This window comes from Ramularia collo-cygni (genome assembly GCF_900074925.1).
Source record: "Ramularia collo-cygni strain URUG2 genome assembly, contig: RCC_scaffold03, whole genome shotgun sequence".
NCBI lineage: Eukaryota > Fungi > Ascomycota > Dothideomycetes > Mycosphaerellales > Mycosphaerellaceae > Ramularia > Ramularia collo-cygni.
The window spans coordinates 1,860,873-1,887,492 of record NW_019716257.1 but is presented as its reverse complement, the minus strand read 5'-3'; the positions used below and the strand labels follow the sequence as shown (position 1 = coordinate 1,887,492).

Below are 26,620 nucleotides of genomic sequence, written 5' to 3'. Positions count from 1 at the left end.
GCAAACGGTTTGATGTGAAGTTTGGTTTGCTGGTGGCTGGCAGGAAAGGAAAGCGCAGTGGCTGGGAGGCCCTTTCTTTGAAACGAGCGACAACGACGACGACTACCTTACGTGCGTGCATGTGCGACTGCCGCTAGTCACAGCATTTGATGAACACAAGAAAGAGTCACTGMCTTGCGTGCGCACAACGAGGCGCTCTTGCACATCTACCTTACCGGATGGCGAGCTGCTGCCGTCGCACAGTCCACGCAAACCGTGCGGCAGCGTTTGCCTTCAATGTCCCAGCGCATGTGCTCGCAACTACCCGGCTTCGAGATACCACGCGTTCAGTCGTGGAAGCAACATAAGGCGGGCATAGGCAAGCAGTTGAAGCGAATGAGTGCAGCACAAGGAGGTGTGGTGCATGCCGACTCATTCTGGAATCCTAGAGACGCCATGGCCACATTGGAACTAGTGGATGAACAGAGCTTGGCATCATCGTCATTGGAACAAGCAAGCATTGAAGCTTCACATGACAAAACGCAGGGCACCTCAGAATCACAACACATCATGTAGATACATGAAAGCAGGATCCCGTCTTCAACGTTCAGGAAACTCGCTCCGCACTGCGTTGGCTGGCTACTTGCCGTCCATCCACGTACATGTCCAAGTGCAACAGCATCAAACCTGTACCAGCGTTGACCCGTGGCAGTTCGCGTAGTTGAGGCAGGGATCTGTAATGCTCATTCACCGATTTCCCTGCGTTGCAAGGAATCAATTGTGGAAATGAGCCTCGACCAGGAACGRGGGATTACATTCAAGCCGTATCACCACGGTGCTCGGTTACACGACCTGATATACAAGCTCTCCTTACTTGCAGAGCATGGATACGTACCACCAGAGCCTGTGTCACTCTACGGTATCCATGCCATGAAGCTCGAATGAATTCGCGGCCAGGGGATGTTTTCCTGAAACTGGCAAGGTGTGTTGCAGAATGTCACCCTCATCGCCATCAACATGTGCCTGGATTGAAAAGTCAGCTAAAGTGTGGTGATTGCGCTTTTTCAATCTAATTGGGGGAAATATTGGGCATGTCAGACAGCAGTTGGGTAATCTTCAGGCTCCGAAGAGCTTCAGAAGTGTGTGTGATTGTTTATCATCAGATGGGCGTTTGGGGGCAACAACACAGGATAACATACCTTTTGATTAGGCCCATATTTGATTTTGGCTGGCATGCCTCGTTGACTCGGTGTTTGGAAATTGCTAGAAGCCGCATGTTCAGCTTGTTCGATTCCGCTTGAAGAAGCCGGTAAGCTTCTGTTGGCCTTCATCGTGAGCAGAACGACCAATGCCACCTCTCTGACGTTTGAGGCCAACGAGGTGATCCTTTCTGTCAATCGCGACAATGAGTGTTGACCAGCCATGGAGCATTAGCGGCGTCGACGAAATTTCTTTCGAAGATGCGCCAACCGCCGCGGAAGACTCCATTTCCGCTTCATTTTGATACTCAGGAATAGCATCTCTCAAGGCGCTAGGCGCCGGAGACGACCTGGAGTTCTCAACCATGTCATCTCCGTTGGGAGTCAACAAGAGTTGTAAGTATCCAGTGTTACTCCACCCACCAAGGTGTTGAAGAACAATACTTCCCTTGCTAGCGATGATATCAGGAGCGACGGTCACGCTCTTCGGTGGCAAACGCAGAAGCAGCCTCCTCCACAAATGTGACAGCAATATCCCGTGTGAGACGACCGCAATGGCACCACGACGAGAGCCATCTCCAATATCGAGCAGTGGGAGAAGGTGCTGGTCCAGGAAAGCGTCCGCTCGACCATTCAACGATTCTTTGCTTTCGACATCGACGAAACCTGGATCATCTTTGTGTTTCTCCCTATGTGCGTCCTTGCCGGACTTCGTAGGGTCAGTACGCGCCTGAAAGCTCTTCCCTTCGTAGAATCTAGAACAGTAAAGGATCAGTAGACCGCTCCGCCTTGCCGACCGGAATCAGGATTGAAGACCAACCCGAAATCTTGTTCAATCAGCTCTGAGACACGCACAATCTCAACGGTATCCGTCGTCTCCGTATGATCCCCAAGCCGTCTTTGAGTTTCCTTTCCCGATGCTAGTTGTGCGGTCTGAAGTGCCTGTGCAGTCTTGTACGCTCGGGATAGTGGCGAGGCAAAGATGTGATCGAATGCTACACGTGCTTCTCCCTTCCCAAAGTGGTCGCCCAACCGACGGGCTTGCTCAACGCCATGGTTGGTAAGGGTGGAATCTCGGACGCCAGCATAAAGGCCGGCTACATTATCAACCGTCTCCCCATGTCTGATGAGATACAGCTCCATGTGTGTGAACCATTGTGACCGGTTTGACGTTCGATGATGATGATGATCGATGTCAGAGGAAGTTTGGGACGAGAAAACTTTCCTTGTCAGCAACGGCCCGGCGCCAGTTTTGCAGGGATCCCGGATGATCGTTCTCCTCGACATCTTCACACCACCACCTCGTCAATAATTATCAACCATGCTATGCCGTTCCATCAGCAGGGGAAGTGCCTTATGCCCGGAAGCCACAGATTCCCTGATGCCATCATGGGGCCTACTCCCATGATACATTATTTCAAGCTTCTTCTTCGTACATCACCAACACATACTCACATTTCCGTACGCTTTATCTGGCTATCCCACGTTAATCATACTGAGGTCAAGATCGTGACCTCCTTCCTCTCGCCATTTAGCTGGTTCCGGTCGGTCTGTCAACATGTGCTTATCGGACAGTGAAGTCATCACAGCAACTTCCACCCAATTTTCAGGCGATCAGACATCAGACCTAGAAACAGACATCTCTGGAGAAGTTTTCATCAACTCTGCTAGCAGGACACATGYGAACTTGTCTGTGTGCCGTCTAGCCCCTCCACACACCCTCTCCGTCCTTCACTCTCCAACCTCTCCACTTTCCTTTACCTTCAACCCCTCATGCTTCACGTCCAATTCTTCAATCATCCCACGAAGCCTGCAGGTCACACGAAGCCTGCAGGACGACTTGTGTCTTCTCCAACACAACACGATGGCCATTACCGAGCTGCCGCAGTCATTCGACTCAAGCCCCATCGCCAGTCGCAACGACATGTCGCAGCCAGAAATGACTGACATGTGCGAGCCTTCTGATACCACTTGGGACGAAATTCCTGTGGAGACGGACGTCTGCACGCAGATTGATGCTCTACCCGACGACCCAATGCCAACCTTCGACGACGAGCATATTCCAGAAGCCTACATTGAGGGTGGTCTTCACCTCACTGAACTTCCAGGTTATACTGATGCTGTAGTAGAGGTTGAAGACTCTGCAATGTTGCCTCATGTCAGCATTTTCGGCGCGCCACCTGGACATGTCCTAGAAGGTAGAGCAGATCTTTTCCTCTCGAGCCAAGGTTCGATACTCAAAGATGCAGGATCTGTTGTTGAGAAAGTCGTTGACAACAGCGCGCCGGTTGAGCTCGAGATCAATGACACGAGCTACATTCAAACTCAGTCCGGACAAGCAGGTTGCGGGCTTCAATTTGTCGCAGACGAACAGGAGAAGAGCGTCCTTCAAGAAGCCCCCAGCGACGGTGATGGTGATACGTCCATGGTCCTGAATGAAGAGGATGCAGACGACGAAGATGATCCAATTTCTGAGATTGATGGTGGAGGCGACCTTGTGTTGAAGAAATGGGATTTACGGCTACCGACAAGCGATTCGAGACGAGGCTTCACTTCGACCTGGAGAGACCAAGATGAGAGTGGAGACTACGATCCAAACGAGAGTCTTCCACGCAAACGCACCAAGAGAGTTCGCAAGATATCTCCCAGCCATCAGACATGCAATGTCACGGGTTTCGATTTGAGTGAAGGCGCAACTATCGAGGGCGAAGGAATCACCGGCGGAATAACGAGCGATGAGTCGTCAGAGCCAAACGCGGGCCTCATGGTTTCCCTGGCTTTTACGACTGACAAGTGTAAAGGTGCTTTCAAGAGCATGCTCGCCCGCTTGTCGGTCCAGCAGAGCACACGGAAGCGTGACCGCAACCTCAAAAGGCAAAGACGAACCGAAGGGCTGGAATCGGTCGATCTGCGTGTTGACTTCAAGAACAAGCCTATTGCCAGGTGTTGCTGGACGTGCGCCAACATTCACGGCGAAGATGCGGCCGTTGTTGTAGATGGCAAAGCCGAGTGCTCATTGGCGACTGATCCAACGCAATGGCCTTGCCTAGCTTGCTCTGAGGTCGGCGATCCCTGCGCTCTGATCACAGAGCCAGTTCGAAAGCTCGCATGCGAGGATTGCAAGCGGCGACACGTGCCATGCTCCTTTAATTCGACTCGGAATCACATCGGTCCTTGTCAGCAGGTACGCTATGACCGACCAAAACCAACGTTTACGAATCCAACTGACCACCTTTCTCGATATGTAGTGTAAGATCGCAGGCCATGAGTGCATTGCAGGTCCTGTCAAGGAGGCCATCGTACCTCGTCTCGAGTACAAGCTTGTTCTTGAGGGGGGCTTCCCGGTTCTTAACAGCGACAACCAGCCGACGTACACTTGTGATGCTATCATTAAGGAGGGCGGTCACAAGAAGCGTCGCCCCATCAGCTGTGTAGAATGCTCTGATGTTCACGCGCCTTGCACTTATGAAGGTAAATGGGGTGCTTGCAACGAGTGTAAGCGCACTGGTAATGCTTGCACGATTCCTCACAAGAACGCACCCATCAAGAATACCACCACTCTCTTTGGATTCTCTGAGCCCAGCAAGTCATCTCCAGTGGCCGGAGGTCTTTCAACCGACGAAACGCCTCTCTGTGATAGTGGTGCTGGCCACTGCAACAAGGAGAGGCATATTGACGGCCCACGAAGAACGGTGAGAACAATAACCACAAGCTTCAGCCATCCGATGAGCTTCAATTGCGATGATGAGACGTCCAGCAAGCCATGCCATCTCTGCGAACAGCCCGCTCTACGATTTGTTGGATTCGGCAAGGTGGAGGCCTCTGTCATCGACTACGATGACAACAGCGGCTTCGTGGAGATTGATGGCGGCCATCGAAGCACATTTGTCGAGCCCACCGCGCTTTGTACAGGATGTACAACTGCGGGCCTTTCCATCATCATGTGCAACATGCATCAAATAAGTCCGATTCCCAACATCAACTACACGACTCAAGCCGAGGAGAAAGCACTCAGCGACGTGCTAGAGGGGAATCTCAAAGAAACCGATCTGGGAGCCTTTTGCTCAATCTGTCCTGGTCTGGCTACTTTGCAGTGCACTGCAGATCAAGAGGACGGTCCAACTGGTTGCGGTCTGAAGCTATGTGGTCGCTGTACGGCGACCCTTGTGGGTCGGTACGACGGGAGTCTCGGTGATATGCTGGCGCACGAGACGGGAGTGGCCACGGAGGACGATCCTCTTGGGTTTAGAGCGGACGTGGAACTACTCAAGACCGACGGTGTTCTGATGAGATACCTCATGTGCCTGAGCAAGTCGTAGAGCGGCTCAGCGGGAACTGGATATGAGTCTGCGCGACAATGCCAGAGGCTTAGGTAGCAATCCCGGCATCGTTCCGACCTGTAAAACAGATTGTTAAAAGACACCTCTGAGAACCGGTCGAACCTTCAAAAATAATTGCATGGGTCAAAATCCAGATGGAACGACCACCTCCCACGCCAGGGGTTAAGACAAACGTTCCGCGTGGGATTCGACCGCGAATGTACCCAACATCGTACTAGGCAAAATATCCCCTAGCTCGTGTCGTCTCTCCGATTTGTATCAAATTCCCAGTAGGTTCAGATGCTTTCCCGTTCCTTGTCAACTGCGCAAAGCCGCAGGTGATTGATAGCCCCACTACACCAACCCTAACCCTAGTTCTGCAATGTTCGTGCAACTATTGTTCATCGAGAAAGTATAAGTGCAAAATTGTCATGCCTGTGTCATATGACTGGATCCATTCCAGATGCGACTCGCATCATTCGCAAATGTATACCCCAAATCAGTGAGCCTTTTCAGTCGAAATACCAGCTCTCAATTCAATCAAGTGTTTGTCTTCGCCATGTCCTGATAGTTTTGCCCAGCATGTTCGTATTCCGCACAAAAGTACTTATCGATGCGTTTTGCCAGCCACTGAGTGAGCTTCGCCAGCTCCTCACGCAGACGAGCGACGGCCTGAGTGTCCATGTTTGTGTGCGCAATCAAGTCTGGCATGGAGACTGCGTGAGTGTCAGTATGCTTCTCATCCGCCATGGCCGTTCATCGTGTGGAGTACTTACCGAATAATCTCAGTAGATGCTCGCACCCGTACATGTCGCAGAGAGTCTTGCCTGCGTGGTCGCCATGACCAGATTCAACTTGCTTGTGGATTTCGTAGAACTGCTGGCGCTCAAAGCGGTAAAGCAGAATTCGGCCCAGCGACTTATTGAAGTACTCCTTGATGCCAGCGATGACCTCTTCAAGGATGTCCGCCTCGGCAGATCCAGGCCGTCTGTGGATGCTTTCCGCTTCGTTGTAGTCGTCGAGGAATTGTGTGATGGAAATTGGAGCCGGCATAGGCACGAGCTTCTGGTCTTTGGTGACCTTTTCCCAATCATCCACAAGGATCGACTTGAGCGAATCTGGCATGAAAAGTCGCACCGCTGGTCGTCGCACAAAATCGTCCTCCTAAGCATATGTTGTCAGTTCCAAAGTCTTGGGCGTTGCGGTGGCATTTTGCGAAAGTCTGTCGACAAGTCTCTTTGCTCTCCGCAAGTGACGATGAAAGGATGGCATAACGAGAGAACAATGGGTATTGCCGAAGCATGACCCTTTGCAAGGCTCTCCAGGGATGGTTCTTGCACGCACGTGGATATGATGAAAAGTGATAGAAACACATACCTTGTCAATCCCTTCAATCTCGCGGCTTCTCTTGGTACCCCGAGGAGGAGGCGGTGGTACTGCAGAGCTGCGATCCTCGCTGCCACGTGCTAAAGCAATCGTCAGACCAGTTCCATGTCAAAGGCTTTCACTGGATGACTTGCCATTGGTCGCGCGTTGCTGCGTGTTCAAGTCTTTCCTCAGATTGCTTGCGAGGTCTCTATTCTCGTCTGTGAGTTTGCGGACTCGCTCCTGCGGAACCCAATCATCCCAACTGTAGTTCTCGCGGTCAGCATATGTATGCGATAATGGTACGAAATGGCCAGCGGACGTTCACAATCTGTCGCGATTTCAACAAGCAGACATGAATGCAGGGTGAGAATTGCTTGAGATCGCGTTGAGAAACCGGAAGCGTCACTGTCATTCCTTCTTGCGCGAGGAGGGCGAGGCTCGAAGCATGAGGAAATATCGGCTGAAGAGATGAAAGATGAGATGGCCAGGTACGTACGTGTTTTTCCAGCCTTTGTAGTGAACACGGTAGACGTAGCCTTCCTTTTTGTCGTTTGGGTCTTTCATCTTGCTGTCGAGGACTTTGGCCTCGTAGAGGAGTTCGCCGTGGAAGCAGAGTACTCTCTCATCTTTGATGTACATTGGCTGCGGATTCGTCGAGGGTGCCATTGTGATTGAGTTTTTCTGTGACACGTACGCGGTGAAAGTTTTCTGGTAAGAGGTCAAGAGGGTGTGGTTGTTGAGTTCGGGAGAGAGGGAGATGGGAGGTTTGGAAAGTTTGAGACGCACAATCGACACGCGACACGCGCTCGGGCTTCACGACGAATATTTTCCACAATAGGCACTGAGCACAAAATRAAGTGGATCCCGCACTCTCAGTGGCTTTTTTGATTCACTCGTCTTATGTCGCGAGAATGGAAAGCTAAGGTGGACGTTGCAAACGTAAAGGTGTATTGAATATTTACAGGCATGGGAGGCTACATATTGCTAACTCAGATATGATCGCCTTGTGGAGTGCACGCTAGGCATACAGACAACTAGAGAGGACCCGCAAATAGCTCCAAAGCATGCTTTAGTACCCTATCCTTGGGTGCAATTCCATCAACTGCCGATCTGAGCGTGGCATCGCAGAGTGAAGACGGTGTTCACATCTATTGCAGCATGTTAAGCGGTCATCTGTCCCCATACCCACGCCTTACAAGAGCGAGAATGGGAGCCGCAGACCGCCACTGATTGGTTCATCCGAGCATGTTCACCGCTGACACGAAACACGAGAAAACTCGGGTATTAGTCCTCACGACCTACCGTATATTGGTGTTCCGAAGAGTGATGTCGTCCGGGCGGAACGAACAAAACGGCAACGACCTACCTTGCCTGCAGGGAAGTCGGCTTGCCTACATGTACGAGAGTTTCGAAGCTATAAAGGTTGCTTGATGAATATGTGTGTCTTTGTAAATTGTTGTAGGAGCTTACTAACCTGTCGGGTCCTGCTTCCAAGATGTTCACTGCAGCCGAACACCTGCAGTCTTCTGCCTCTTTGACTCTCTGCCTTGCACATTGGTCATGCCACGCTCGTCGACGCTGAGCATGCCCTTGGAAGACTCCTTCTTCTCGTCCTCAATCTTCTTGAGACGCTTTTCAGTCTTTTGCTTGCCTGAGCCTTTGCCGTGGAACATATGACTGAGATGTTTGAAGGCTTCCTTCTGGTTCATGGAGCGACCGTATTCATCGTTGTACCTCAGCTGCACGTCTGGACGGTACTCTTTGTTGAACTTTTCAGCAAGCAAGCGAGCGATGTACTGCTCCCTTTGGTCGTTCTGCTGGCGTGCCTGGTTCTCACGGTCGCGGTTACTCAGCTTGTCGTAGCGGCCGCTGCGACGATCGGCTTCACGCTGCTCGCGAGCTTTTCGGTCGTAGTCGTCGATCAAGTGCTGCTTCTCCGCCAGGAAGTTCTGCCGACGGCGCTCCTTCTCAGCCAGATCCTCCGAGGCGGGGTTCGCAATCAAGTCGCGCTTGCGTAGCATTGCGAGCGTTGCCGCAATGCCCTGGCCAGCCATACTCTCTTCTTCTTCGAGTCCAGTAGCGGTAATGTCCTGCGCGGTCCTCTCAACAGGCTCGTCCTTGTCTTGCAGAGCGCCATACGACTCCTGAGCCATGTTGACGTCACCGTCTTCGTCCTCGTCATCTTGCTTATGAGCCGGCTGCGGAGTTTTGCTCTGTCTCGCTCTGCTTGGTTCTTCTTCTTCTGGCTTCTTGAGGTTAGCGACAAACTCAGTAGTCTCGTCAATGACCATGCCACCATCTTCGAGCTCTGGCTCATCGATTGGCATTTCCTCGCGCATCTGTCGAGCGACCTCTGCAGCATCTGTTCTCTTGCGCTTTTTCAGGGCCAGTCGACGCTGTTCAGCTAGCTTCGCCTGAAGATCATCGTCATCGAATTCGAACACGGGCTTTTTGGTCACTGCAGTGTTGTCCACATCCATTGCATCCGCATCAGCAGTGCTCGCGGGCTGCACAATAACGTCATCGTCGTCCGCGGCCCTTTGGCGAGTCTTCTTCTCCTTCTTGCCCTTCTTGGGCTTTTTGACTTTGATTGTCGACGGGTCGACGTAGTCGGAAGTGGGGGCATCATCCTTGAGCATATCCAAGGAGATTTGAATGCCTTTGCTCTTTGTCTGACCATTCTCGCTTGCTCTTTTGCGTGCTGCTTCAGCTGCGGAGCTGCCTTGTCCATCCAGAGTGAAGCGCTTCTGTTGCTTGCCATCAATCTCCTCGTCGTACTTGGAAAGAACGTTTTGCTTCTCTCCCTGCTCCGTCGGGTCATAGTCCGGCCGTTTCTTGGCCAAGCGTAACCTCTCCTCAAGTTTCTCCTTCGCCTTGAGATCGGCACTTTCCAGCTCGTCGTCCTCACTCTCATCACCAATCTCAGTATCCTTAAGCGTAAGAACCTGCTCGCCGGTGAAGTCGTCAAACTGATCAGCCTCGTGTCCGACTTTGACCCCAGCAAGATCTTTGGCAGTGTATTCCACCTGCTGCTGCTCCCGCGCGGCCAGTTCTTCTTCGAGCTTCCGCAGCTTCTCGATCTTCTTCTGGCGCTTCTTCTGCTGCAACAGCCATGTGCGCGTGTCAACTTCTTCGTCTTCGTCCGCTTCGCCCAAGCCTTTGCCCTCAAGCTTCGCAGTTCGTGCCGCTCGATCTCGTGCCTTTTTCGCCTCTTCCTTCCGTTTCTGCCGCTCGAGCTTCTCCTTCTTCTCAGCCTCAAGCTTTTGCCAGTTACTCCCGGCAGCTGCAGCACGCTTGTCCAGGGTGCTGAGGTCATCGCTCTCGTCGCTGTCGCTGCCCGAGTCATCTCCTCTGAATTGAGGTCCGCTTTGGCCGGGAACTGCCAGCGGTGCCATACCAAGCGACACCCGGACCTTATTCATCTGCTCAATATCGGCGACGGACGTCATCTTGGCGGCTGTCGATGTGGTTGCTGTTATGATAAGGAGGGGAAGATGGAAGTTGAAGTCTTGTCGGAGGTGAGAAGCGGGCAAGCGTGACCACATGCAAGCGGGGCGCTCCGGGATCCGAGCGCCAAATTACGTGACTACTTCCAAAATTTTCGACCGCAGTCCTTCTTCGCAAAACAATGACCTGTGTCCAGCGGTCCTTGCGCGCTTCCGGGCGCTGCAGGTTGACTGCTGCGACATTTCGACGATCATGGGACCTTCACTACTATGGAGCACGCTCGGTCGACAGGTCTTAGAGAGAATGCGGCTCACATCTTGAGCTCTACGTGAGCTCGGTGTGCAGTCCGGGCGCTATATTCCACTTTGTCCCAGAGCCCGTCGGGCCTTGATTGGGGGAACAAACCATAGCTTGCCTACATCACATCCGTCAGATTCTACCATCATAAGGATGTCAACTCCATCGCCCGTGCTGCGGTTCCTACACTCTGCAAAGGCCGCAGAGATATTACCAATGAACGGCGATATGGTCACAAGTCGAGATTTGATGGCTTTTCAAAGTTTCCCGTCTATATAAGTATCATACACAGCACTCTATTGCTCATAGCGGTCAAATTTCCACAATGCTTGGGTCCTTCGCTATCTCCTGGTAATGCAGAATCAAAAGTCGTTAGTAGTCGTCCACCAGCGCATCGCAGCGCATCACAATCTTGCCCTCCGGGCTTCCAAAACGCGAAAAAGCTCTGCGAGCAAAATGTCTTTTACGCCGTACGCCCTCCCGTCTCCTCGTCAACAGAGGCTGTAGCACTGCTGTTGCCTGCTTTCCGGATAACCTTGAACTTGGGAGCGTCTGCGGGTCTGGGCGCCACTCCCTCGCCATAGAATATCTCAGCAGCAAACGTCAAGCCCGGACTGCCGTCACGGCTACCTGCCCACACCTCGATACGGTCGCCAGTATGAAGCCGACCGTAATTGCCTTTGCCGTGCTCACCTTCCGTCAACTGCACGCCGTTGATGCGCACGCCGCGGCTAGCGTGCGTACGGATTCCGCAGTACAATCCAGGGAGATGGGTGAAGTCGGCGCCTTCTGGCACCTTTTCAATTCCAGGCGCGTGGAAAAACACCCACAGTCCGAGTTTGGGAACGCGGGTGTCGTTCCTGTTGGGGAAGACCACTGTGTTTTCCGGACTACGTCCCCAACTTGTGCGAGCGGCGTTCAGCTCGATCACGGTTTGAGAGAAGGAGTCATCCGTAGGCACGAGTCGACCAAATCGCGGTCGGGTGCTCGGCAAGGCTCGCGCATTGGCACTCTGCTGCTTGCTGCTGGTACCGCTGATGGCTAAAAGCTCGGGATAAGAAGTTTCCTTTTGAACATCGACCCCAGCTGCGCTTTCACTGCCTGCTTCGCTGCGTCTGCTGATTGTCGTGGGTATCGATGTGCTCTTTGGAATGTAAAGAGGCTCGGCAGAGAAGTCATGCCCGCTGGCTTTTGATGCGTACTCTACCGTGTGCGTGCTTGGATCATTCGGGTCCCACCAGAAAGATGGAGGGAGCGGCAAGTTTATCCGGCGCCTGAAAGGCACAGGCGCTGGCGGCTTAGGCGTGTTGTCTGGCAATACAGCTGGCATCTCCTGCGATGGGTGCTCCCCGACGCTACCCGGAGTCTTAGGTGAAGTCGGTTCGCTTCGAGACCCAAGGTCACTGCCATCGCCATTGGATGAATTGGGATAGGGGGAATCCATGTTCAGGTCCCGAACCAACGATTCTGCCCCCAACAGACTTGGAGACGCCTCCAAAGGCTTAAGCGAGTCGATTTGACCGCTGCGCGGGCTGCCTTGGGACAAATGCCGACCTTCACGCTCCTTGAGTTGGTTCGGAGCTGCCTCTTCACCAATGTTGTTCTGACGCATGGCTGGTAGGTCAGAGTGACTGATTTCACCGAACAGCTTTGGAGGCTTTGACTTTGCCGCATCTTCCGACAGGGACGGTTCCTGTTCCTGCTCTGATTCCTCCAGGATGATCGGTATTGCTTGGCACTGCTCCACGCTCGACTCCATCACATCGCCGTGCTGCTCGCGATAATCCATGTCGTTCGTTTTGAAGCGCTTGGATTGACGTGGATCAAAGAAGCTGTAATCCGATTCGTTCAAGCTGACCTCGCTGTACTGACTGTTCAGCGCCGCGACGTCGTACTCCTCCCGAGCTCCTAGTTCCGCCTCGGAGACCTCTGCGATCATGCCCAATCCAGCCTGTCGTGGGGAAGCTGCCCGTCGTAATGCTGATGCTTTGTGAGGTCCAAACCACTCATGTTGCATGCAGTATAAGGCAGATGGTCGCGCCGCTGGATCGGTATTAAGCATCTGCACCAGCAAGGCAACAGCCTCTTCTGAAGTCCCTTGCCTCGTCAGATCTGCCGCGTCCAGAGGTGTCATCATAATCTTATCGAACATGCCGCGGCCGGTGTTATCGGCAACGCCCTCGAAAGGCGGCTTATGACACAAAGAGTACCACAAGACCGCCCCGAACGACCAAATGTCAACCGCCTGGCTGTAGCTGTGGAACCTGTTCGCCGGCGGCATCTGCTTTCGTGGCCGCTTTGTTCCTTGACCGGCGACGTGGGCATCGTAATGTGGAAACACTTCTGGCGCACAGTAAAGGAGCGTACCGCAGAAGGTTTTGAGGAAAGTGTCGTTGTCCTTCACAGCCTTAGAAAGTCCAAAGTCCGAGAGCTTGATGACGAAGTTATCATCATCTAGCGACGCGATGAGTATATTGTCGGGCTTGATATCTCGATGCGTGATTCTCTTGTTGTGTAAATAATGGAGGGCATCAAAAACCTGTGTGGCCATTTGCTTAGCCATGGATTCTGACAGAGGTCCGTATTCGGTCAGATGCTGCTGCAAGTCGCCGCAGGCAACGAACTCCATGATGATGTACAGATGGTTTTGAATATCCTCGTGTTCGCAGTATTGCACGATGCTTGGGTGGCTGATGGACTGCATGATCTGCATTTCATTCTCGAGCTTACGGTCGAGGATCCCGTTCTTGATAAACTTCCTCTTCTCAAGTTCCTTGGCTGCAAACAGCTGGCCGTCTCTCTTGGTCGCCAGTTGGTATACGCTGGCAAAGGCGCCTTTGCCAATTTGGCCAACGACGTTGTACTTGTCGCCTCCGCTCCAGTGCATTCCGTACTGATTCTGGATCATTGGGGCCTTGACAGACGTGTGCTGCTGCCTCGGGTGTGCTGGCGCGAGCCTTGGGTTCAGCAGCAGCTCGTCACCCTTGCGCTGCCGGTACCTCATCTCGTCTGCAGACTGCCTGGCCATATAGCGACGGTATTGGGCCTCGTACTGTGCTTGAAAGCCGTCTCGGGATGGAAKGCGCACGATAAATTTGAGTATTTCATCGTTGTTGTACGAGATGATGGCGATGATAGAGCCATGGCTCAGCATACGAGACTTCGGGTGATGGTCGCTCTTCCCTTTGAGTAGCACATCGTCTACCATAGTGCCATTTGTCGACATGTCCTTAAGCATGAGAACGCCTGAGTCATTCATGTAGACGGCGAAATGCAAATTGCTCACCCGTTTATGGACGTCACCGTTGACCGCGATGTCACATAGGTCCGCGTTTCGCCCAAAGACAAAGCCAAGCGCGGGCTGAATCGTCCTTGTCGAGAAGCGCAGCGCTAGGTCCAGAGCCTGATTGGAAGCGTTATCGTTCAGCACAAAAGTCTCTTGCTCCTCCACCATGCTCGGTGTGACGTCCGAGTCGTGCCTGCCCAGGTTGGCATTTTGAAGTATGTGCTCTGGAGCTCGCGCAGCAGTTTCCGCTACTAGTTTGAAAGCGGCTATCGTTGTTGGGTGCAGGATACACATCACATCTGCCACGTCTTCTGCAGACAAGCCAGAGTTGTTTCTGCCCATACGCCTTGGATCGACCACTCCTTGAGTGCATTGTGTCGATTCGTTTTCCTCCATCTTGCGTTGTGCTGGCGTAACTCGATTGAGGTCTTATTGGGATGCCGGTCTTGTATGTGAGCGGACGGGCCGATGTGTTAGGCAACCGATCGGTGACTCCTCTAGGTGATGGCCGTGTGTTCAGAGCGGAAGGTGCTGTATGTGGTTTTGGCGGATACTGCGATCCAGGCAGCACACAGCTCGTGGAGGACGTTCGCTCACAGAACACGCAGCTATTGGGTCTTCAAACAGCACTACAAGTCCAAGTTAGAGCGGCGTTCCCAGCCCAGCAGTCACCAGGGGTGGCGTGCCTGGAGGGTCAGCTTATCCTCGCTATAAACATGTAGGTCGCCCGAGTCTCGCTGAGTCGCTGGTGACCAAGACGGCTGGAGTCGTTGTTAAAGACCTGAAGGTCGTCTCCTCAGCGCCGCAGACGCACACAATTGCTAACAGAGAACGGATTCGAAAGGCGAATGTACAGGCGCGGAGTGTAAAGCCATGAAAATGTTTAGGCCGCCATTGATCGTGAAAGTTCGAGGTTGAGTTGACGCGGGCGAGGGACGCGGCTGTGAAACGCGAACCTTAAATCGGAGATAACTTAAAGTTAGCGAACATCTCTCATCTATGCGGACATTTGCCGCGAGTGCATTTGAATGCAGGACTGAGACCAAGAAAAAGACATGCGAAGGATCTGTGAATGGTGGATACATAAGTTCATTCCAACCGGCGGTTCAACGCGCAAAACCATCAATCCGCAAGCAAATATGCATATTTCAATCTTCACAGTTCGTTCACACAAGATGGAGGGGAGGCATATCGGTCTGGAGCTGCGTTTTCTTGGGATATATTTACGTGTTGCAAGCTCGACTCTTTTGTTATATCGTTTTCTACTCGTTGAGCTTGACGTAGTTTGCAGGGAAGAGACCTGCCTTGCCGTTGAATTCACCAGACCACCAGTTCTCGTCGGGGAATTCCTGAATTGCATTAGCTAACAACGCTCTTCGCGACTCGGTCTTCGAGGAAAAACTCACCACATTCGTGATCGTCGCGCCATCCGGGAAACTGAGTTCGTTTTCCTCTGCTGCTTCGTATTCGTATTCCGCAGTCGCCGTCGGCAGGGCACCCGCTGGCTGAGGCGCTGCGTGGCCGGCCATAGGTGGCGATGGGGGAGCTGCACCCGCACCGCCCTCGATTAGCTCGACATAGTTGCTCGGAAACAGGCCTTTTTCGCCCTTGCTGTTCTCTCCAATCCACCAGTCGTCGTCTACCATTTCAATGTTGACAATACGCTCGCCTTCTTGCAGCTCAATCTCATTGGCCTCATCCTTGGTGTAGTCGTATTGTGCGATCGCCTCCTTACCACCCGCATCTCCGGCACCGCGCGTGTCCTCGGCATGACCAAAAGTGCTGATAGCAGCTTCCTGAGATGCCAACCGAGAGTCATCGTTTGCTTGCATGCGTTGCTCTGGCTCCGGATCTTGGTGCTCGTCGGCTACTTGAGCAAGTGACGCTGGAACGGCTCTGGGCGGCAGCTGCTCAGCTGGCTCGATTGGGTCCGCACCGCGACCAACGGGCATTGCAATTCGGACGGGAGAGCCCTGCGGGTATGATTCTGGCTCTTCATCTTCTTCCTCATCGTCTGGCACTCCTCGAGGTGGCGGCGGTGGCAATTGCTGATGCTGCTCAGCAGGAACATCGGACGTTCTTGGAGGCAACCCGGGCATCGGTACGCCACGAACTCCCGCATTCGGTTTGCTGGAGGTGTCTAGCGCCGGGGGCTCCGGTGCCTCCCCAGTGTCGTTGCGAGCAGCTCCCATCGGCGCTGCGCCAGCAAATTTGTCTCTAATAGACCCCACCCCGCCGCTAGGAGGCCCGACCTGAGCTTCGCTATCATCCTGACCTGTATGTTGCTCGCTGATACCGCTGCCGCCAGTGCGTGACGGAATCTGCACACCCCACTTCTTTCCCTCATAACCGCTGGCCCAAGCACCACTCGGCTGGCTCTGAATTGGCGAAGCTGTCCTATCTCCAGTGTTAGAGGGTCGCTGAGTGTCCGCGGCCCCTGCATCGCCGCGCTCTCGTGCCTTCTTCTCCGCCCACAACTGTGCAGGTGTCTTCCCGCCCTCGTCGGCAAAAGTCTTACTTGCAGTGCCCACAGGCGCTGCCGTGGCCAAAGGTTTTGCCTGAAAACCGCCAGGTGCAGGGGCTTTGGTGCCTGAGAAATTGCTCGCAGTGGCTCCGAACCGGTTGGCTACCTTGGGCTTCGGCAGCTCTGCCAATCTGCCGGCCTGCTGGAACGCAGCAGATCGGTCTGCGAGGGACTGAGGTGTCTCGCCATCTTCTCCCGCGGACCGTGTCTGTGCTGGTGGTGGTGCCGGCGCGGGAGCACCCTGGGCCTTTCGTCTGATCTCGTTGATGTCCACCTTACCAATTGGCTCGTATGCGCCCTTGACAACAGTCGGCCTGTCATCCTGCACATTCTGYGCCTGCTTCCTAATCGCAGCAATGTCTACTTTTCCTATAGGCTGATAACCGCCACTGACCACGTCCGCCGAACTGTTGGTAGGGCGCGGAGGTGGCTGGTACTGGGATGGCTGTCGCTGATTTTGCAGTTCGGCCATGTTGACCTTGGTAGGTTGGTATGCCGGCGCGACCTTTTCCAGTTGCGATCGCGCAACTGGCGGCGCATCCTGGCCCCATCCATCGTCGTCCACTGCACCTTGAGGCGCAGGAGCCCTGGAGCGCGAACYCAACGCCTGGAAGCCACCGGCAGCGCCGAAGCTCTTCGTAGGGAGCACCGGTTTCGATTTAGTGGGTGGCGGAGGACCGGACGATGGGGCAGACCCACCCCCGCTGTACTTCGAGCCCGATGAGTCCTGCACCTTCTTCACGATGAGCTCAGGCGTCAGATCACGATCCGAACGTGCCGTGACCTGAATGTGGTAGCCGTGCAGCAGCCTTGAGACAGCATTGAGATGACTGGTGAAGTATCCCTTTGTCCTTTCCGGCACCCCCTCACCGCACCACGCGATAAGGACGTTCTTCGGCAGCGTTGTGTTGGGGTCCTTGACTTTGACGAATGCGAATTGAATGCGTCCGTCCGAGAAGTCTTCAATGAGATCCACCAATTCGCCCTCGCCCGTCGTCTGCACAGACAGAACACTCTCCTTGCTAGAGTCTGCCTGAAACGCGTTGGCCAGCGGTGCCTTGACCGAATACAGAGCCCATATTCCATACGTCGGCGAGTTGGAGCCAGGAGGCGCGGCGTTGACGATTTTCTGGTAGCTATTCGCGATCGCAGGTCCGTTTTGGGAGAGGTTCAACGAGGCCATGATGGGAGTCGCCCGTCTGGACGATTGAGGTCTTGCGGAAGTAAGGAAGCGTGCCTGGTTGCACGAGCGCGAGCCCTAGATCCAAAATCTCAGTAGTGCAATGCTAGGTACGATTGAGCGTTGGCAGTGGCAGTGACGATTGAAGTGCGGATCACATGTACTGTCTCAAGCAAAGGTAGGTATAATAGAAAACAGACAAAAGCTATGATGAAGTTCCACAGGAACAGCTGCTGACTGAACATACGTCAGGCTAAGAACTAACACGTGGCCGGGCAGGGCGATGAGCAGGGCGCTTGCGTGTACGAATGAGTAGTGTTCGTAACCACGCAGGTATCGATATTCCGCATGAGCTGGCATGCGCAAGTATTGATGTACGAAAAAGACAAGATCATGCACAGAATGGCGACACGGAGCTATTCATGCGGCTCTAGCACGGCAACTTGAGGATGATCACGTCTGCCATGCTCTACCTATCTTCTCATTCATCTGCAGTTGTTGCCGCTCCAGACAGCTTGTAGTGTGGGATCATTTTCGCATGGAAGCAGTGACACACGTGTTACCGTACTGTTGGCATTGTTGGTTGTATTGGAAGTAGGTAGGTAAGGTACCTAGTACATGCAGCGTAGTCAGCGAAGAACGAAGCTACCTTACCTAAGGTTCTTGAAGCGTCCCGTCGTGCGCCTCACTCTCAATCAACAGCATCCAACAAGACTCGCGCTTGAAATCGCTGCTGTTGCACTCTGTCTTGGGTCAAGTGCTGTTTCTGCTTTTAACATATCTCTTCTCTAACTACAGATGGCGCGACTCATCCAAGCTTGAACGCGACTTGCTGTTCCGAGTCCTGACCATGGCCGAACAACGGGCTGACAGCGAGGCTCCTTCTTCATCGTCGTCCGACTTTTATGCCTCCGACCCTCCCGCCGCGGACCAACAGACCTCCCCGGTCCCTGTCGCCGACGCCGACGCCGCCATGACCCGCGCCCATAGCTCACAGCCATATGCGACAGAGTTCACCGCTGCGACCTTCCCTGCAGCCGCGCATGGCAGTACTGGCGCGGCAGGACACGACAGTGACAGTGACCCAGGCTCCGAAATGGACTGCTCTTCGCCGAGTGCGCCGCCTTCTCCAGGACTGGAATCCGCGCCTGCCATACCTGTGCCCGTCGCCGTGAATCACCACGCTGGTGCTAAGCGCAAGCTATCCGATACTGTGGATGCTAACACCGCGGCTGCCATAGATTCCCTCGAGGACCCAGCGAAGAAGCGCAGAATGGTGATGTCCGCTCTGCCTGTTGATGCGCCTGGGACACCACCCCGGACTGCGCGATTGCCAGCCGAAGTGTGGCAGCGCGTCTTCATGCATCTATCCCCTGCGATGCTCTGCCGCTGTCTACGTGTTTGCAAGCCATTCAATATGTACCTTACACACCTTACGGCCACACCCGCGTCGAAGACGCTACGGCGAGAACACACCAGGGCTCGTGTTGTGGACAGCGAATCTATTTGGATACATTCCCGGAAGATTCACTTCACTACAATGCCTAGGCCGTTGGCTGCATTTTCCGAATTGGATATGCTGAAGCTGGTAGGTGGCCGAACTTGTCAGTTTTGCGCCAGGACCCCTGTCCCCTCTCCCGCGACCTCGCTTTTCAATGCTGGCCCTGGGCCTAATGGACTGCGCGTGATCTGGCCGTTTGGGATTCGAACCTGTGGCTCGTGTCTTGAAACGCGCATTCTCAAGGTAAGCCTGGAACCGCAACTCGTCGATTGCTCTTCAGACGTATTCTGATTCCTATAGGACATTCAAGTGCTTTCCGACCCTTCCCTTGCCCAGCTTCGACTTGGAGTACCTTACGGCTTCCGCTCTCCCGAACTGCATTTTGTTACAGACTCCGTTCGCCAAATGCCAGGGGGTATCCCGGGTAACCTGCGATTCGCCAAAGTCTACTACATCCCAGACCTGGAAGCCATAAAGGCCGAAGAGGAGAACGCCAAGACACTTGGAGATGGCGCTGCAGATGAGTGGCGCAAAGGTCTTGCAGCCCAGGGTAAAGATGCCATGGCAGATTGTGGCCGATGGGAAAAGTGGGAACTGAATATGCGTCCTGGCGCAGACTTGTCACAAGTGCTTAGGGAGTGTGATCCTTCTTCTTTCCCGCGCTATCTTGGGGAGACCCATGGTAGGTCTGCTGGAGTAAATGGTACTCAGACTCAGCCACCTCCAATGGCCAACGGTAAGCAGCATTTCCGTCGCGACCTCGTTCAGTCTGCCTTCTTCTTGAAGGATCCCTTTTCATGTCTCCACRTTCTTGCTGCGTGGTGTCGGCTACGAAGACTGCAAGCGTGATCATTACGAGAGTCTGGAATTGACCTAACCTGAAACTCACAGGGACCCATCCGCTGCCCCAGCCTGTTCATGTGTTCCATAATGCCCATCAGAATGGGTATGGGGCACTGTATCAACCGCTTTCTCAACCTCAACCCCAGCCTCAACCTCAACATCCGTTCCCACAGCATCATCGTCCGATGAGAAATCTTCAGGAGGTAGAGGAAGCTCGTCAAGCCCGAAAAGCCGACATTGAGCGCAGATGTCGAGAGATGGAGCCGCCAGTGGAGCCAAATGTTCTCCAGCACATGGAATCATTCCAAGCAGCCATGCAAATCACCACTCCTATGACAGATAACTCGTGGGCCATGCTCAAGCCTCGGATATTGGACCAACGGGAGCGGGCAGAATACGTTGAACACGAAAGAGCCTCCCAATTGGCCGCTTTGCAGGCCGCTATGCCCTCATCCATGATGGAGGACTACATCCCAAAGCCGGCAAAGGAGACATATGACCGCGAGTACGAGCAAACTCAGGACTCGCTACGAAAACGGCTTGGCGAGTATGCCACAGATTACATCAACGGCCAGTGGGGCGGAGGCAAAATGCTGGAGAAGGAAWACTCCCCAATATTTGCAGCGCAAGTTCTGCTGCATGTCTATAAACGTTACAACGAGGACAAGCAGCTGGGATTGTTACCGAGACTCGAGCCAACTGCGAGAAGGACCCACGGAAAGCAGGGATCCCCAGTACCTGAGCCATTTCTCTCTCTCGATAACATGAAGTGGGTCTATGACAATAAGGTCCGACCCCTGACCGATCCTCTGCGCCGCGAGCAATTTCTTTGCGCAGGTTGCACAGAGGAGAAGAAACCCAAATGGTTTGCATTTGAGGGGCTTATTCAGCATTATGGAGCGAAGCATACCACAGCTTTCAGCAGAGGCAACATTGTGGTCCATTGGCAGACGTCCGACTGGCCGCAGGAGGCACCCTTCCACACTAACCCTGGGCAATGGCTCAAGTTGGATCGTCGAGTCTCTGCCCATAATCGTCTTCGGAACACACCGCAAGCCAACACCGATGGCGCGTATCATTCTGCGACGCCCGCTCTTCACGACGGTTCGTACCATGCAGGCTCGAATGGCTTCCAGCAGGTTGGACCTCATGCATACCAGCCACCTCAACATCCCCAGGCGGCCACTGTTGACATCCACTACCCAACGGAAGTGATTCCCTCGTCGAACTCCGACCAAGACTACGACCAGCAGGTCGACAAACTTGCCAAGGACGCTCGTGAGGCATGGGACGCCATGGAAGGCGTCAAAGATCTCCTGGAATGCATCCGTGTTCACACGGCCATTCACCACAGTGTGCTCCGCTTTAAAGAGACCTATTGCCAGAAGCCCACGCTCGACATGCTCACAGAGGCAGTCACCACGAACGCATCGACGCGTCCGCTGAAGAATGCTCATGGTCTCGCTTGTAAGCCGTGCGTTGCCACATCTGTGAACGGGGTTTCCAATCACGGCTCGTATTGGACGCGAATCAGAAGCGCGAAGCTCTATAATACGTCTTCCCTGGCTACCCATTTCAAACTCATGCATCAAACCCAGGATTTTGGGCAGCTGGATTGGACTACCGAAATGATTGAGCTCCCGGACGGCGATATGATCAAAGAACTCCTTCGCACGCCCGGCATGGACGACAGCAAGTTGGCATTGGTCGCAGTCGCGTTTCCAGGCGTTTTCTCGCTGCCATTGCCTATCATAGGCACAGTTACTGAGCAGTACGACGCCGCAAGCGACACCGCTCCTGCGAATCGATTGCTGAGTAGACTTGGGAAGAAGCAAAAGAATCAAAACCAGCCGAAGAAGAAGGGGCAAAAGAAAGCCAACGGTTCACCAATCGACCGCGACTCCTCGCAAGACCCACTGCCTGAGCCTACCGAAGACGAGTACGATCCTCGTCGTCCGATGTTTGTGCCCGCTCAAAAGTCGACCTTTGACCCAGCGCAGTTTGACACCGACGCACGCAAGGTCGTGGATCCGGCACAATTTGATACGGATGCCCGCAAGCCGACCGAAGCACAAGCACCCAGTACTACATCAGCGCACACTTTCAATCTCGCCCCGGAGACTCTCGCCGCACTGCAGAGTCTAAGCGCAATGACTTCACAGCCTAGCCAACCCCGTTCGAGCAACAGATACAGCCGCAGTCCTTCCGTGGGACGATCTGCGCCCTCGGCAGACTACAAAGCAACCCAAGATCCCCCGGTTGTCCCTTCCGMTGGACAGCCTGACATTGCTGCTATTTTGGCATCTTTAACGGGGCAAACACCAGCTACGCAGAATGGACCCCCAACTGCTGCTGCAGGGAACCGTATTGGCAGCGCACCAAGGCAAGCAAATCCCGAGGTGTACCCTCAGACTCCCTTCGAAGAGGCTCGCCGCTCTGTCAGCCGATACGGCGGATCCTATCAATCTCCCCCGGAAGTAGCAGCAGCACGCAATGTACACGATTTGCAGGCAACTCTCTCGAGCAACATGCGCCAATTTGGCCAGAATCAACATCATACGTATGTGGAGGCCTCACATGCCCCTTCGGCCCAACTCGCTCCTAGGTACCAATATGTCTACGAGGGCGGACAGCACTACAGCCAGCCGACATCCCATACGCCTTTGTACAGGGAAGCTCCAGTCCAATATGTGCAGCGATCAGATAGTGAGCATTTTGCAGCGGGTTACCAGTACGAACGGCCGGCACCTCAACCAATCTACGTCGATCAATATGGAAGGCCTCTTGAACTCGTTCCCATTGATTCAGCCCCAGCTCAGGTACAGTACGCGCCGAATCCGTACGAGCAACAGCAGTACGAAAGACGAACTGAGCAACCCGTGTACACTACGATTGCGCATGGAGCGCACATGCAAGACGATCGGCGGCCAGGATACTACGAGCAAGTTGCTCTACCTTATGATAACCCTCGTGGGTCAGTGCCCCGTCCTTGATTGATAAACTTGGGCTTTTGTGCGACTCAGCAAGCGTATGAGGAGGACTCCCTTAGCGCTGCTCATGCGCAGGACTGTATATAAACTCGTAGTGCGTTTTTGATCGGAAAGCGATCGGCGGCCGTCTGCTGCYTTGACCTAGACATTTGATTATTAGCCGGTTTATCGCCCTTAGCATCAGCACGGATGTATGGCGTTATTCGCAGTGATCGCCTATGCCCCCACTTGTGGGCTTTCACTTCTTCGTCAGCTGATGAAGCAATGTCAGTAAATTCCCGGCCCCGGTACTACCTACCTACTGCTTCTCGAGTCCATCAACTTCAGTGGTACCACCTCACATAGCGGACAGGTCGAACAACTTCCTGGCTGGTTCAGGCCAGAATTCATTCATCATGGCACACAGCTCGTCATCGTCGCTGACGTCACCCAAATCCCCGCCAAATGGCAATGGCAATGCTACGCCAGTATCCGACGAAGCACAGTTCATTGCCACAGACGACGAAGATGCGAGCTCGCCGACAAGCGAGCTGGAGAAAAAGCTCCGCTTGAAGATCGATTTGAGGCTTTGCACGATATCAGCAATCCTCTGTTCTCTCAATCTATTGGACTCTGGAATCATTAGCTCGGCATCAGTTACATCAATGCTCACTGATCTGGATCTCACGGGCAATAGGTACAGCGTCAGCATCTTCATCTTTACAGTGGCATCTATAGGATTTCAACTGCCCTCAACGATTGCCGTACGATTAGTTTCTCCTCGAAAATGGTTTGGGCTCATCACCTTCTCATTCGGGTTGATTACCATGTGCACGGCTTTCATTCATACCTGGAAGGAGATGATTGCGTTAAGGGTGTTGCTGGGAATGGCAATGAGTGGCATCTATCCGGTGAGACGACCATGACCTCTGAAACATGGCCTACTTAGACAACGGCTGACTTGAGTCGAACAGGGTCTGAGTTACCTCATTTCCACATACTATGTTCGTAGTGAACAGCAAGTCAGGTTCGCTTTCTTGCAAAGCGGTGAAGTGTTCATCCTTGCTACTGGTGGCATTGTCAACTTTGGCCTGAACAAACTCGACGGGAAAGGAGCGCTTGGAGCTGGTTGGAGGTACATGTACCTCGTACAAGGACTGATTACGATTCTGCTGAGCTTCATAACTTACTTCTGGATGGTCGACTTTCCCGAGAATTGTCACAATAGCCTGTACTTCCTCACAGCAGAAGAACAAGCTCTGGCCGTCGCGAGAATCAACAGGGACCGAAAGGATGTCAAAGCTGAGAATTTCGCCTGGATGAAGGTCCTCCGACACGCGAAGGACCCAAAGGTCTATGCATTTTCTTGCATGTTCTTCCTGCTGAATCTAGTAACAACTTCGTTGGCCTATTTCCTTCCGATTATCCTTCAATCGGGATTCGGTTTCAGCGAGAATAAATCTATCCTGCTCGCAGCTCCACCGTAGGTCACCCTCAAGCGGGCAGGCGAAAGGCTGTCATCCATAGACCCTCTTCATCAGATGCTAATGTTCGAGCAGGTACTACTATGCTATCATCCCAGTCGTCATATCGTCCATTGTCGGCGACCGCTTGAGGCTACGAGGTCCAATCATAGTCTTCAACAGCATATGCTTGATTGTTGGATTCTCCATGCTGGGCTTCGCACAACAGCCTGCAGCTCGATATGTTGGCGTCTGCATGGCTACGGGTGCATACATCTCGAATTGGGTTCGTAGAGGTCGCTAATTTTATGATTTCCAATGCTGACATTGCAACAGGCGGGTATTGTGACCTACCAAGCCAACAACATTACAGGCCAATGGAAACGCGTCTTCACAGCTGCAACCATCACTGCATTTAATGGAGCTGGCGGGATCGCCGGCAGCTATATTGTGCGGCAGAACGAGGCGCCTCAATACTTGACGGCTATATGGGTGTCGATCGGATCGCATGTCCTCATCATTGCCTGTGTGGCTGCTTTTTCGGTGTACTTCTACATCGCCAACAAGCGGCAGCGAGAAGGCAAGATTTTGATCGAGGAGACAGTTGGATTTCGGTATACTTATTGAGCGTCATGCTCTTTCATGTGTAACGAGGTGACGAAATCCATTGACCCATCCTGCTTTCTGTTCGACGCCTCGTCAAAAACCTGTGATATCCAATGATGGATGGCCTCAACCTGTTTGCACGCCATTGTTGGCCAAGAGTGTTCCATCGCTCAAAGGCAAAGCCGCGGCGAGAAGCCATTCCTTCATCAGTCCTGGATCGTCGGCGAGCGTCTGGTTGGCCATAGCATATGCTATTATACCTTCAAAGACGAAATGAGTTAGCATAGTATCCATGGTTCCAACGAGAGGCCCGATCTCACCTGTGACATGGGGCGCAGACATGCTGCTCCCTGAGAGCGAGTTCACCATGTTATTTTCACCAATCCAACTGCTAACGATGCCTACGCMGGGAGCGTAGATGTCGACACAATCGCCATGGTTCGAGAAGCTAGCGCGCTGATCATGGATGTCCACAGCGCCGACTGAGATTGCTGTGCCAGCCAATCCACCTGCCGAAGCAGGGGAGGACTTACAGGCATCGCCGCCATTGTTGCCAGCTGCGACACAGACATGTATGCCGTTTGCAACAGCRGCTTTGACAGCAAAGTTGATTGCCTCTACCGGTGATTTTGAGGCCAGAGACATGGAAATCACCGAGCCGGCAAATTCATCTCCTGCTGCTTTGCGATTGTCGTGTCGATTGACAACGTAATTAATGCCGGCGATGACGCTGGAACTAAGTCCACCGCCATCGGAATCAAGAGCTTTGATGCCATAGAGCCTCGCGTTGGAAGCAACGCCGAGGATGTCACCTGCAGCCGTCCCTGCCTTTGAGCGAGCTTGAATTAGCGGAATGCCATCTTGTTTGACTCCGTTGATGACTTACGACGTGCGTCCCATGACCGTCATTATCCTCCATATCCCCGTTGTGGGACCACAGCATCTTTGCACGGCCGTTGAAGACGTTGTGAGCCTCGAAGATGCCACTGTCGATGATGTAGATATCTGATTTCGCCCCCAGTGTTGGGTCTACGAATGAGTAGGTGTATTGCATGGCAGATGGACTACCGTCAGCAGCCAAACGGTTGGAGATGCGTTGGAGTCCCCAAGGAGCGTTCGGTCTGGTAGAAGCGACCGCACTTCTGCTCAAGGCCACAGCTTGCTCGATGGTAGACACTTCTGTCATGTTCGCTAGTAGATCCAGGCAGTGCGAGTTCATCGAAGCTGCAAACCCAATGAAAGCACTGTTGTTGAAGACATATCGTACGTCGGAATGCTCCTCGTGCAAGTCCAACCGGGCCAGAATCTCTGCGACTTTTGGTGGAGTTGGCAGACTCTTGTCGAGGATGACAATGTGTTCTGCGCCGCCAGAACTGTGAGCCACTGGCGCAGCCGCGATACCAGTAGTGAACACAAGCAGACAGACAAGCAGACACCGGCTGACAAACTTGGCCATCGAACCAAGTGAGTGTCGTGATTCGAACGCTTGAGGAAGAGAAGCCGTGCCTGCACGGAATAATGTCSAAAGAAGAAGACGTGTAGAGAGTGAGCGTCTTGTATTACCGCGAAGGAATCGAGTGAGCGAGAAGAAGAGAGAAGTGCATGAGCGCACATGCAATGCAAATGCAAATGCGAATGC

The 26,620-nt window shown here is 53.4% G+C and overlaps 9 protein-coding genes; 3 read left to right on the top strand and 6 right to left on the bottom strand.

Annotated features, from left to right (window-relative positions):
- Positions 1 to 1,257: 1,257 nt before the first annotated feature.
- RCC_03092 (related to phosphoglycerate mutase) lies at positions 1,258 to 2,321 on the bottom strand (the record flags this gene model as incomplete). XM_023768384.1 has 2 exons in its annotated part: positions 1,258 to 1,933; positions 1,999 to 2,321. The coding sequence occupies 2 exons, from the start codon at positions 2,319 to 2,321 to the stop codon at positions 1,258 to 1,260; spliced, it is 999 nt and encodes a 332-aa protein (XP_023624152.1).
- Positions 2,322 to 3,042: 721 nt separating this feature from the next.
- Positions 3,043 to 5,497, top strand: RCC_03091 (uncharacterized protein; the record flags this gene model as incomplete). XM_023768383.1 has 2 exons in its annotated part: positions 3,043 to 4,362; positions 4,427 to 5,497. The coding sequence occupies 2 exons, from the start codon at positions 3,043 to 3,045 to the stop codon at positions 5,495 to 5,497; spliced, it is 2,391 nt and encodes a 796-aa protein (XP_023624151.1).
- A 540-nt stretch (positions 5,498 to 6,037) lies between these two features.
- Positions 6,038 to 7,531, bottom strand: RCC_03090 (related to dosage compensation regulatory complex/histone acetyltransferase complex, subunit MSL-3/MRG15/EAF3, and related CHROMO domain-containing proteins; the record flags this gene model as incomplete). XM_023768382.1 has 5 exons in its annotated part: positions 6,038 to 6,213; positions 6,274 to 6,661; positions 6,875 to 6,963; positions 7,018 to 7,127; positions 7,362 to 7,531. 5 exons carry the CDS (start codon positions 7,529 to 7,531, stop codon positions 6,038 to 6,040), a joined length of 933 nt encoding a protein of 310 aa, XP_023624150.1.
- Positions 7,532 to 8,364: 833 nt separating this feature from the next.
- Positions 8,365 to 10,314, bottom strand: RCC_03089 (related to DNA binding protein SART-1; the record flags this gene model as incomplete). Its single annotated transcript, XM_023768381.1, has 1 exon — positions 8,365 to 10,314. One exon carries the CDS (start codon positions 10,312 to 10,314, stop codon positions 8,365 to 8,367), a length of 1,950 nt encoding a protein of 649 aa, XP_023624149.1.
- Positions 10,315 to 11,072: 758 nt separating this feature from the next.
- RCC_03088 (uncharacterized protein) lies at positions 11,073 to 14,291 on the bottom strand (the record flags this gene model as incomplete). Its single annotated transcript, XM_023768380.1, has 1 exon — positions 11,073 to 14,291. One exon carries the CDS (start codon positions 14,289 to 14,291, stop codon positions 11,073 to 11,075), a length of 3,219 nt encoding a protein of 1,072 aa, XP_023624148.1.
- Positions 14,292 to 15,157: 866 nt separating this feature from the next.
- RCC_03087 (related to Drebrin F) lies at positions 15,158 to 17,602 on the bottom strand (the record flags this gene model as incomplete). XM_023768379.1 has 2 exons in its annotated part: positions 15,158 to 15,244; positions 15,302 to 17,602. The coding sequence occupies 2 exons, from the start codon at positions 17,600 to 17,602 to the stop codon at positions 15,158 to 15,160; spliced, it is 2,388 nt and encodes a 795-aa protein (XP_023624147.1).
- Positions 17,603 to 18,449: 847 nt separating this feature from the next.
- On the top strand, positions 18,450 to 22,936 carry RCC_03086 (uncharacterized protein; the record flags this gene model as incomplete). XM_023768378.1 has 3 exons in its annotated part: positions 18,450 to 19,343; positions 19,401 to 19,836; positions 19,992 to 22,936. The coding sequence occupies 3 exons, from the start codon at positions 18,450 to 18,452 to the stop codon at positions 22,934 to 22,936; spliced, it is 4,275 nt and encodes a 1,424-aa protein (XP_023624146.1).
- Positions 22,937 to 23,328: 392 nt separating this feature from the next.
- Positions 23,329 to 25,002, top strand: RCC_03085 (related to putative tartrate transporter; the record flags this gene model as incomplete). XM_023768377.1 has 4 exons in its annotated part: positions 23,329 to 23,823; positions 23,887 to 24,395; positions 24,472 to 24,661; positions 24,712 to 25,002. 4 exons carry the CDS (start codon positions 23,329 to 23,331, stop codon positions 25,000 to 25,002), a joined length of 1,485 nt encoding a protein of 494 aa, XP_023624145.1.
- Positions 25,003 to 25,107: 105 nt separating this feature from the next.
- Positions 25,108 to 26,437, bottom strand: RCC_03084 (uncharacterized protein; the record flags this gene model as incomplete). XM_023768376.1 has 3 exons in its annotated part: positions 25,108 to 25,241; positions 25,302 to 25,809; positions 25,868 to 26,437. 3 exons carry the CDS (start codon positions 26,435 to 26,437, stop codon positions 25,108 to 25,110), a joined length of 1,212 nt encoding a protein of 403 aa, XP_023624144.1.
- Positions 26,438 to 26,620: the final 183 nt, after the last annotated feature.